We start from the raw sequence: 11,898 nt of genomic DNA, 5'->3' as shown, positions 1-11,898 counted from the left end.
ATCACTCTCCATCCACATGATTCCATCTGTTGTCAATTACGGATTTACTCATGCCTTCAACCAACGAAACATTCTGTCTGCTTTCAGGAGCACTGGGATTTTCCCCCTGGACAGAAATGTCATAACAGACGACAAGTTTGCTCCATCATACGTCACAGACCGCTCGAATCCAAACATCGAACTGCTGAACCAGCACCCACAAAACTCTGGCGAAGCATCAACTTCATCACTCCACAATGACTTCTCAAACCCGAAGTCCTGTGATCATGTTCTTCATCACCCATACAGGTGACTTCCTCCATGCAGAAATTGAGTAACACACCAGCTTCAGAGTCTGCATCAACTTCAGTGCCTCAAGACGGGACATCAAAGCATACCTCACCGTTTCAGATCAGACCTTTTGGACATGCTGGTCCCCGCAAGCTGGGCAATGTTTCAAGAAAGCGACAGACAACAGAGATTTTAACTTCCAGTCCAGTTAAAAAAACGTTTGGAGGAAGAGTTTGAGAAAAAACAAAATAAAGAGAAAAAACAAATTGCTCCAGGGGCTAAGAATAAGAAAAACAATAACACACCTCATTCAGAAAGTGAAAGCAGTGATGATGAAGAAGAAAAAATGTCAGTTCACGATGAATCTGACCAAGAGTTAATTTCAGAATCGGAGGATGAAGAACTCCTGCCGACAATTGATTTGAGTGGTGTTTGTCCTGAATCACTAAAAGTGGATGAATTTGTTCTTGTGGAATACGAGTCCCCTGTGACAAAATGTTCTGTTTATTATGTCGGGCAAGTCACTAAAGAAGCAGATCAAGATAACGATGTAGAAGTGGAAGTTTTCAGGAAATCTTCCAAAATAAAAAGATTCGTTAGGCCAACCATTCAAGAACTTGCCAGTGTTCCTATCAAAAAAATCAAAAGAAAACTGAGTCGTGTGGAAATTGGCACAAACCTCCGGACAAAAAATACATTTTTGTTCAAGGATGACCTCTTTAATTGTAATCTAAAGATATGTTGAAAAACTAAATGTCGGTCTACCATTAACAAGCTCATCATAGTGATGTGTAGCAATCGCCCATAAACTAATGCTTTCAATTTTATACGTTATGTCCTGTCTTGGTTTATTTTTTCTACATATGACTATATTGTGACAACTTACCCCCGGCCTTGTGACAACTTGCCCCGGCCGGGGTAAGTTGTCACACTGGGAATGAGGTTTACTTTTTTGATCATATTGTTTTGATCATTTTATGTAAAGCTAAAATTATGCTTGCTTTTTTAGGCCAAGGTAATGAGTCAACAATAGGCGACTTTTTGTGTTCTTTGTCTTTTATGTCTAGGAGACCCTAGACCAAGACATAGCAGATAAACTATTAGATTACCTCCAAGAAGAAAGAAGAAAGAGATGGACAGAAACTGTTGAAAATTTAGACATGAAACACTCAAGCAGACATGCTTGGAAATTGATTAAAAAATTAGATGCGGGTGGTTGGATGGGAGCATCACCCTTGAATCATATACCTATGATGTTCGCATGGGTGTACGATCCGATAGTGATGTCGTTTCTTCTTCTCTTTACTAGCCTATCCTGCTTCTTTGGTTTGTGATTGTATTTTTGACAGGGGATATTTTTTTCCTGTAAATCCTCTGCCTGTTTGTTCTTGGTTATTTATAATTTAGCTTATGATATCTTTAGGTTATGATTTTGATTGACATTTGTACTATTTTTGTTAGATTGCTTGTTTTTTTGTTTCAGCGGTCTCTCATATAACCTCAATTGTGTTGGAAGAGACCTAAAGCAACAAACAAAAAAAAAAACAAAAAAAAAAAAATTAGACACAGACAAGAATAGGACCACCACTGCACCAGTCATAGAAGCAAGAAAAGTTGCTAACAAAATCAAACAAAGAGGTCAACATATCCCAAACCATGCATTTGAAAATAAGATCAGGAAAGACTATAACAGAATGATTAACTCTCTTCCAAAAGACGGGTCAATGTGGACACTACCTATCAGTCCTAATGAAATTCAAAATGCTCTGAAAACTATGGAAAACGGCAAAGCTGCAGGAGTGGATGGTATTTACCCTGACGTGCTCACTCACCTTGGACCGCACGCAATGGAATGGTTGTCTACTGCAATGACTGATATCCTAGATAAGGGAAAGTACCCTCCGACGTGGAAGCATGCAAAAGTCATTGCTATCCTAAAACCAAACAAGCCAGCGAACGATCCTTCCAGTTATAGACCAATATCCCTACTTTGTTGCCTATATAAATTGCTTGAGAAAGTAATCCTAACATGAATAACACCAGCCCTACAAACTGCTATCCCAAAAAAACAAGCTGGATTCCAACAAAACAGATGCACAACAGAACAGGTCATAGCTCTTACCTCCCATATTGAATCAGGCTTTCAGAAAAGAATGAAAACTGGAACTGTGCTAATTGACTTGTCAGCAGCATACGATACAGTGTGGACAGGCGGCCTTATGTTTAAATTAGCCAAGATTATCAAATGCAGAAAAATTCTTAATCTCCTGTCTCAAATAACTGGTCCAATGAAATTTCACGTATTGCTAGGTGGTACAACAAGCAAAGTCAAACGAATAAAGAACGGAGTACCACAGGGGTCAGTTCTTGCACCAGCACTTTTCAATGTTTATATCAGTGACATGCCAAACACAACATCAATGAAATTGTGGTACGCTGATGACTGTATCATACCAATCAAGATCTTGGAATGATATAGAAACTACCCTATGCCAAGATGTGACCAAAATGAAAAATTACTTTGCTAAATGGTACCTCAAAATGAACACAAATAAAACAGTATCATCAGTTTTCCACTTAAACAACAGAGAATCTCAAAGACAACTAAACATCACCATCGATAGCATATCACTGCCATCTGACCAGAACCCTAAATACCTTGGAGTCATTTTGGATAGACAGTTGACATACAAAAAACACCTTGAAGCAACCTCCCGAAAAATTGGCAAAAGGAACTGCCTGATACGAAAACTGGCAGGGACAGGCTGGGGTGCCTCACCGACGTACTCCGGACATCCACCGTTGCCCTATGTCACAGTGTCGGCGAATATTGTTCACCAGCATGGGCCAGAAGTAAAAACACCAAACTAGTTGACACAAAGCTAAGGGATTCCATGCGTACCATCACAGGGTGCCTAAAGTCAACCCCAGTGCAGTGGCTACCAGTCTTGAGTGGAATTGCACCACCACATCTCAGAACAGAGGAACAAAACCAAAGGTGGATTCAAAAGGCAGAACAAAACAACACCCCTCAGTGCGAAATTTACAAAAATGCCTACTGCCAAATTAATCCATCCTTTACCTCTCAAGAAGATACTACAGCATCAGATATGAGAAAAATGGCAAATATACCCACGGAGCAAATATTGAAACCCTACATGAATTCTGCTCACAGCTTGTAGAATACGGGTGCTGCAAATAGTACAAATACAAAATGCCTACTGCTCAAATTAACATCCCTCACTTCAAGAAAGATACTACAGCACATGATGAATGGAGAAAAGAATGGGCAAATAATACCCCAACAGGAGGCCAAATTATTGAAGACCCTACCAATGAAATTCCTGGCTCACAGCTTGGTAGGAAATACTGGGTGGCTGCAAATAGGCTATGCTCCAGACATGCGAAAACAGCCGCAAAAATGAACAAATGGGTTCTAAACAACTCAACAGAATGCCCCAAATGCCAAACTGACCCCCAAGATGTAGATCACCTTGTGCTCCACTGTCCTGTTACCAAGCTGAATGGAGGTTATGAAACCATTCACAAATGTGAAGATGAATTCAAGGCTTGGCTCGACGCGACAGATCTGAAAGTGTGACCCCACCATACGATACTACTACTACTATGTCTAGGAGTTATAAAGAAAAATATGAAAATTGTGACAACTAGCCCCCTCTTCCCCTACATTTTGGACAAGTGGCAAGCCCCAACTAACGAAGTCAGCGTACCATGAGCCAGGTTCTCGACCGAAGCCGATTGGCTGCAAACCCAGTGTCTTCTCTTGCTGATGGAAAAGCCTGGCAACTTCTCCCCTAGTTTCGAGAAGTCAATGTCCCCACCCCCTTGAGGGATTGAATTCGTCCACACCGACTTCCATCTCATATATATGCAGCTCTGTCCTAAGTCAGATATGCTATGTACAAAGGTTGCCAGAACTTATTTTGGCTCAAAAAAGGGCACCATCCATTATGCACTTGAGAGGGGTATCCCCATTCCCTCTCTCTTTGATCTTATCAAGCTAGTTGTTTATAATTGTCATTATCAGGCCCCATTCTGTTGTTGCCAGAGTTCTTGACACTATACGCATGGAATTGCGAAGTTTTACAACTACCTTCTTAACATTCTTGCTTCTACCCCAGGTGGAATAGCACAGTGCCAGGTCGGACGTCCACAGGAGCACTTGACCAGCACTTCAAGTTGATCCCACCAGTTCCCTCAGAAGACTGTTACATTTCTCTATCTTCCAGGAAACTCTTTTGACGTGCAACCATGCGAACTGACTTTGGCTCACCTGGAGAATGTAAGAACTAATCTTGAACATTACACAGCTTTTCATCTGACGATTTCGCCGACCACTTCTTTTCTTGTCTGTTGTTGAACCAGTTTCATAAAACTTAAAAGTCCAATTACGAATTGCCTTCCAGCCTGGTGCCTTCTTTGCATACTTGGACTAGAAACGTCTTTTGACTTGAATTGGTGTTTCAATAAACCATTTCACACATTCTGCCTTTTCTACCTCTGTCGCCATTTTCAATTGTTTTCAATCAACTGGATTCAGCGTTCAATTGTACATTCTAAAAACAATAAACTCGGCAAAAATAAAAACTTGAATGATATCTTTATGAACTGAAACAAATTTATAATATCTTCATTAGTTTTAGAATAAATACAATTTGTTATTGGTTCCAGACTTCTGGGACAATATGTAGGAAAAATAAATGAAACCAAACTAAACTTAAAGATTCACCACTGATTAACTCTTTTGCATGATCCATTCAAAAAGCATGGAGACTGATTTCTTTCTAACACAAAACAACAATTAGGTCAATGTAAATTTATAGGCTAGAGCTACGGGTGAGGGAGGGAGTATCTTTGATTAGAAAAAGCTCATTAATTGTTGTTAAACAATATGACTCACAAGCTAACTGAATCTAGTCATCTGCACCAGTAATTCGCATCCATATAATGCTAGATTTATTCAAGTGAACAGTATACTGATGAACTTAAAATACTACTGCTAGATGATAGTATTTGGATATATGAAAGAGAAACTAGTGATACGGATTATAAAGTGCACCATCTATTTTTTAACAACCCCATAATTTACTATTTTGTGTCAACTACAATACAAGCGGTATTTTTGAAGAGTGAAAATTACCCATTGATGTAACGGAATTCATTAAAATCATTACTGCTATAAGAGTTATTCTCAACTTCACTAATATTAAAACCAAATGCTTCATTGGTAGCATAATTATGCAATAATCTCATATGGACATGCATGTGACCAAGATGACTGAAGACTTGGTCACAAAAATAACACTTGTTTTCCTGTGCTCTCTGGTGATTTTTTGCATGCATTAACAACTCAATTTCAGAACTAAATCTCTCATGACAAACAGTGCACTTGAAGCATTTATCTTGATCTATACTTAGAGACTGTGGAAGACTAGGGGTGCTACTGCTTGGTATACTGTTTGATGGCAACTTGTTGTAATTGTCTGAATTGAAGCGTTGTACTGATGATGAAGGTGGAGGTTTGAAATTGTAAAGATCTTTACACAGTTCATAGTGTATCCTCCTCAGGTGTGAATATAGATTACCACTGCTCCCAAATGTTTTCTCACAATAATTACAAGGATATGGCTTTTCTCCAGAATGAACTCGTAAATGTCTACGTAACTCTGTCTTTTCATAGAAGCGTTTGTGACAAGTAATGCACTCAAATGGTTTTAGATCTCCAATGTGAAGTTTGGACTGTTTTGCAAGATCATCATCTAAAGGACTGATGCGTTTATTGTTTTTATCAACATGTTGATCCTGAAGTCCTGATGGCGACACTGTGAAATCCTCTTGATGAATCCTTCGCATGTGTTTGTAAAGGCTACTGCTTCGAGTGAATGTATTGTTGCACATAGAACAACTAAATGGCTTTTCTTTAGTATGGACACTCATGTGCCTTCGAATCCCACTTTTAAAATGAAACCTGAGACCGCAAGTAATGCATTCATATGGTTTATCACCCCAATGAATTTTCATGTGATTAACAAGATCAGTATTTTCTTCAATTGCATTGTTATATTCTTTATTTTTTGAATTGTGTCCAATAATTTGATTGCTTCTGTCAGTGTTGATATGCTTGGAATCCTTAACTAAATCAGAATAATTTTGATGAAATAGTCGGTTATGGCGCTTGAGGTTATTTGAGAAAATGAACCCTTTACAACATGTGGGACATTTGTATGGCTTGACTTTTTTGTATATTCTTTTGCCATTTCGAACTTTAGAATTTCTTGAATTTTTCAGACCATCTTTCCGTGCCCTATATTTCAGAAGTGTCCTTTTGGAAAAGATTTTCATACGAACATCCAAACAAGGCCTGGTATGATGTTGAGTCTTTAGAAATGCCTTTGGAAAATAAACCTTATTTCTGCTTTTTGATCTTTTCATTTCAACAGAAGAGTTTGCTGCTTGAAAATCCATAATCGTTGCAATGTCGCACTTTTTTGGAACTGAGGAAAAAAAGAAAGTAAAGCAATGGGTGATAGGAACTTTAAAATTCAACTGAATTCAAACTAAAGCTGCCTCGTTACTCATTACTTGTAATGGATCAGCTGTTAATTTTGATTGTACATCAGGTTCATTACTTCGTCTGAAAGAAATTCTGATGGGCATTAATCACGAAAAAGATGACAAAAATATTAATTAGCCAATTTTGTTTATAACAGGGTGAATGGGCCAGGTTGTTTGTCGCTTGCCATTTTACTTCAAATTTCACCATTATCGAAGCTGTAGTATAGACCGTTGTGAGGATGGTGACAAAAATAATGGAGGACATACAAAAATTTGTATTAATTTAATATTTTTGTGTACCTTAAGACGATTTATTTTGGCCTTTTTTTAAAAACTCATCATCATTTAACTATTATTATTCAAATAAGTCATATAATTGTTACAAACAATCATAATGATGATTTTAATACATTTTTGTTGATCTCTACCTATCTTCATTCCTTGATAGAGTCATGTCGTCATTTTTTGATTGATTTTGACATAAAGTCAAAATCATCAGCACATGTCATTTCACGAGGATTGCAGAATTACTTTAATGCATGCTCTAGGTAAATAATATATTAGACAAGACTTAGTCCCAAAGTGGACCATGTTACTGAGGAAAGGAATTTTCCATGCACTTTTACCATGGTTGTTATTCAGGTTTCGCTATTAAGGAAACAGATTAATTTAATATCATCCTCAATAACTATCTTATCCAAAATATTCATACAAGCCTGACAGCTGCTGAAATACCTTATTTATCCCTGTCGTGGTATGTCTACATTTTCCGATATCAACTTAGCCACATTCATGGGCTCATAAAATGTATGATGTCCATATTTCAAGTTCTGCACACAGGCCGACTTCTCAGGGTATTCTATTATTGTTAAGGTTATGCACTAGAGTAGGCTTAGCATTAGCGGTTACATCCTTGAAGCATTGCCATTGCTGCTCTTTTTATGAAAATAGTACTATATCGGAGTTCCGATCAGGGTATAACCAAAATCTGCATTGAAAAAGTTAAATTGCTTTTTATCCTATCTCCATTCCCCCAACCGCATTTCACTCTTCTTTTGAATTTTGAGGCATCTGCTACATGTTACTATTGTAACCAGTAATTATTTTGAGCCCTCATTACTTTGTATATGACTCGTTTCAAAATAAGGATGGGAGAAATCTGTCAGTGTATTTGACAGCATGGCACATAATTTAGCCAATTTAGATTTTGAGGAAATAAAAGTTGCAAAAATTACTTGTTCTTTAATTTGCATCAAAATTTATAAAGTAGGAATCGAATTATCATCCTTGGCAAAGTCACTTTATAGATATACTGTAGGATAGGAATTTTGGATATAATGTTCTTTTTTTGTGTGAGTTAATTATAACATTTCCTAAAGAGATGTTCTCAAAATAAATCCAGAGGTTTCAAAACTAAAAAATTAGCTTTTCTCTGCACTTCTACAAATGCCGTGGAGGACAGGAATTGATTGATCTTACTTGTTCTCGTATTTTCTTGTCATTGATTGACCTACAATCTGATATAAAAGTTACTAAAGCTGTCCAGCCCTGCGCTTCAAGATTTGTCTTCAATGACCCCATGACAGTGTAACATACATCATCATACAGCTTGGATGGACTCCCTGACAAGACAGACAGAACAAACAACAACTAACTCTTATGTTCAAAATTACAAACAAAATGACAGCCATCTTACCAGAACAACTAAACATACAACGAAATTCACGCATTACAGACAGAACAAACAACAACTAACTCTTATGTTCAAAATTACAAACAAAATGACAGCCATCTTACCAGAACAACTAAACATACAACGAAATTCACGCATTCAAAGAAAAACCTACACAAAAATAGTAAAAGACTAATCTGCAAACTCAGACATTTTCAAATATGCATTTGCACCCTGCACTATCAACGACTGGAATTATTTGTGAACACAAAAGATTTAGACACCTTCAAGCAAAGATTATCAAAATTCATCAGCCTAAACACCAATAATGGCTGCCAAATTCGACAACTCTCTCTCTGCCCTTGAACACAAATACTCAGAATGATTCAGATTCAGGTCATAAGAGCGTGGCCAAGTAACACAAACGTGAATTATAACGTAATTCCTTTTGTTTTGTTCTCTAATTTTCAAATTAATCATTATAAAAACCCTATTAAACTCTAAATACCAAATTTATAGAATAAATCTGGAAAAAAAGATCAATTGGACACACAGTATGGCCCGGCATTTGTGAAAATTCATATATTATAACAGACTCGCAATCTTCACGCTCAATTCAAGACAAATTAAATAACAATAAGCTTAGATTTTTCAGTGCCTATAATTGTTATTCAGATAAGAAATCACCAAAGACCGTCTTGTTTTACTATCAGAGCCATAGATAATGATTTAATTTGTTTGACAGCTGTCAACACTGTAGACCCATTTAACGGAATTTCAAATAATTCAAGTTATAAGTAGCAAAACATTATCACTACAATCTACTTTATTATGTATGTTTATGTCTTGTCTTTAAAATCTTGTTCGATTTGTGGTTTTTAATAAAGCTGAGAAAAGATATATATATCAATATCGTCGGGACTGTGGTAAAATGTTGCTATAAGCGTGGTGTCGATATATCAGTAATTCAAAAAAAATTAAAGGGTAACAAATGAGTAAATGCAAGATAGTAACAAAGGAAGTCAATTTTGATGATTTGGTTGCCTGTAAGAGGGCAGATTTTGAAATTTATGATGGATCACTCTATTTGACTTTAAAAAGTCTGTTATCGTGGTTTATATTATGGACCCTTTCCTCAGCAATGGCAAAGACATCAAATAAGGAAGCACTGTCATGAAGTTGCTGTGTAAATCAGTGGAGGGTCTTGATAGTGACATGGCTCAATGGTACACTATTCAAATCCATAACAATGGCATCTTCTAAAACTTAAGTTGTTGAGAGGGTTTGAGACTGATTACCAGTAATAGTGGCAGTGACTTTGCCGATAATATTGAGACGGTGAAGCATTGTCATCGTGACTACATATTAGAGAAATTGAGTTGTTTTCTTCTTTTTTTTTTCTTTTTAAAAATTTTGTTGGGGGGGGGGGGGGGGGGGGGGGAGGAATAAGAGGTCTGTCTCATTCACTGACACTCAGTTTCGGTTCCAGACTGGGATAGAATGGGCAGCTTGCGAAGACAATTAAACAGTCCCGCGCATAGTGGGTGATGTGGAGAGTGCTTCTCATTTGCCTAGTTGTTAAAAGCCAAGAAATATTGTTATCAGGCACTCCCTTTACTGGTATTACCGAGAAATGCTGGCACGGCCCAGGACTAGGCTTGACGGCTAACATCACGGTTCTGATCAATTCATGGGATGTCATTGGACAATAATCTTGCATTTTCTTTGGTGTTAATTTACATCACAGCAGGATATTTCTACATTTTCATTGGCTGTTGTGTTTTACTTCACTGCAGGATATCTTAACGTATAAAAATTGTATTCCTTATTTTTTCCAGACAAATTGTTGCTGGTATTCATGGTTTGCAATGTTGATATAACCGTCTTGTGGTAAAATTTATGTTGATATAGGTGGTTAGATGGTGATCTTTATTTGCTAATATACAGTGGAAAAAACATTACTGTGATGTAATGTCGATATAAGCGTCATGTCCATATATCCACTCTCTGCTCTGCACTGTAATGGTATTTATCGTTTAAATGACCAGTGTCTAAAGCTGCACATCTATAACAGATTTTTTCATAATTTTTGGGACAGATTTTGTCGTATTAAGTCGAATTTACTTCATAGTAATTGGCAACTATGCATTCAAACATTCAGAGTCAGAGGTTGTTTGATGACAGATTTATCCCATTTTTAAACTACTAAAGTACAAAAATAGTCCATTTGGGTCATTGTTAAGTGAATGATAGCCATGCTCATTTAGCAACTAATGTTTTCTATACTGCTAAGTGCCTTCATTTATAATACTACAGTTGTTGAGAGAGAAAAAAAGTCTGGTTTTATTTGACTTATTACCATGTAGATTGTAGATTTTGGCAACTTACTATACATCATTATCATCACACATGAATCACGGTATTGAAAACACGTTGATGTTTTTTTGTTTTTTTTTTGACATTATAGAGTTAAACCATCTATGAGTTAAACCCAATAAAACTGAGAACAGCTGGCAAACGGCTAAACCATAGATAAAAATCAATAAAGCTTGGCCTTAATTCTCTCTCTTTGTTGACATTATTAATTCTAGAGATATCTATCTAGACTATCTAAGATATATCTAGATATCTAGTCGAGCTAGCCTCCCAAATCTCAATGACAATGATCTGAAAGTATACTCAAAGCACTTAAATTCAGCGTTTCTCATGCTCAAGTCTTGGTTTGGTGGCATTTGAGTTGAGTGTTATTTTAGATAAAGCTACAGTAAGTTATAATGTTTATACAGTTATAATGCTTATTTTATACACTAAGGTGCTTAGCATTTTGTCTGAATAAACGAACTTACACCAGAAAAGGAAGTAGATATAGATACGTGAATGTGGACAAAGGCCTATAGGCTTCTTTAGTTTCCTTATTCCTTAGCAGACTAAAAAAAAAAAAGGAAAAAGAAAATAAAAGAGGTTGTCAGCGATGAACCTTAATCCGGAAGTAATCTTGTTGGAGAAATAGAAAGCGAAAGTAGTCTGAGTGGTAGGTATAGTGAAACCATAATAATATCAATTTTAGCCCCATTGATTGACAACCAAGATACTTCCAGCATTCGAGTCAATATCTCTAATTAAAATGGCATACATGCCTGCTGAATTAAATGATGATGATGATGACTTTGAAGAAGGCCGTTTTGAATATGACGAGGATGGGACTTCTCCCTCTCAGTCGCACCTTTTCGATTGTGATCACCGTCACCATGATTATGATTATGATGTAGTAAATGTAAGTTACTAGAAAGTGGAGTGGAGACTCCACTGGAGTGCTGTATTTGATTGTATTTGTATATTTTAATTATATAATACAGTAATGCCAAAACTCCGGTTTCACC

The 11,898-nt window shown here is 36.8% G+C and overlaps 2 protein-coding genes across 4 annotated transcripts in view; one reads left to right on the top strand and one right to left on the bottom strand.

Moving 5' to 3' along the window:
- Window positions 1-4,874: 4,874 nt before the first annotated feature.
- LOC144974895 (uncharacterized) lies at window positions 4,875-11,472 on the bottom strand. Of its 3 annotated transcripts, none has more exons than XM_078918360.1 (2): window positions 11,365-11,472; window positions 4,875-6,785 (listed from the first exon to the last, which is right to left on the bottom strand). In XM_078918360.1, exon 2 carries the CDS (start codon window positions 6,754-6,756, stop codon window positions 5,428-5,430), a length of 1,329 nt encoding a protein of 442 aa, XP_078774486.1. In that variant the 5' UTR covers window positions 6,757-6,785; window positions 11,365-11,472; the 3' UTR covers window positions 4,875-5,427. The 3 variants fall into 3 exon arrangements, with proteins under 3 accessions (XP_078774486.1, XP_078774487.1, XP_078774488.1); XM_078918361.1 differs by lacking the exon at window positions 11,365-11,472 and adding an exon at window positions 10,146-10,984; XM_078918362.1 differs by lacking the exon at window positions 11,365-11,472 and adding an exon at window positions 7,582-7,944.
- LOC144974894 (ankyrin repeat, SAM and basic leucine zipper domain-containing protein 1-like) overlaps window positions 11,018-11,898 on the top strand; it is a 31,889-nt gene continuing 31,008 nt past the window's right edge. Inside the window, exon 1 of the mRNA XM_078918359.1 lies at window positions 11,018-11,792. Coding sequence (XP_078774485.1) covers window positions 11,643-11,792 — 150 coding nt within the window. The 5' untranslated portion in view covers window positions 11,018-11,642. The remainder of the gene's footprint in view (window positions 11,793-11,898) is intronic.

Source organism: Berghia stephanieae, chromosome 6 (assembly GCF_034508935.2).
Source record: "Berghia stephanieae isolate SIO BIC M18660-M18661 chromosome 6, UCSD_Bste_1.3, whole genome shotgun sequence".
Taxonomy (NCBI): domain Eukaryota; kingdom Metazoa; phylum Mollusca; class Gastropoda; order Nudibranchia; family Aeolidiidae; genus Berghia; species Berghia stephanieae.
Note: the sequence above shows the minus strand (reverse complement) of the source record. Positions and strands in the feature narration are given on the sequence as shown.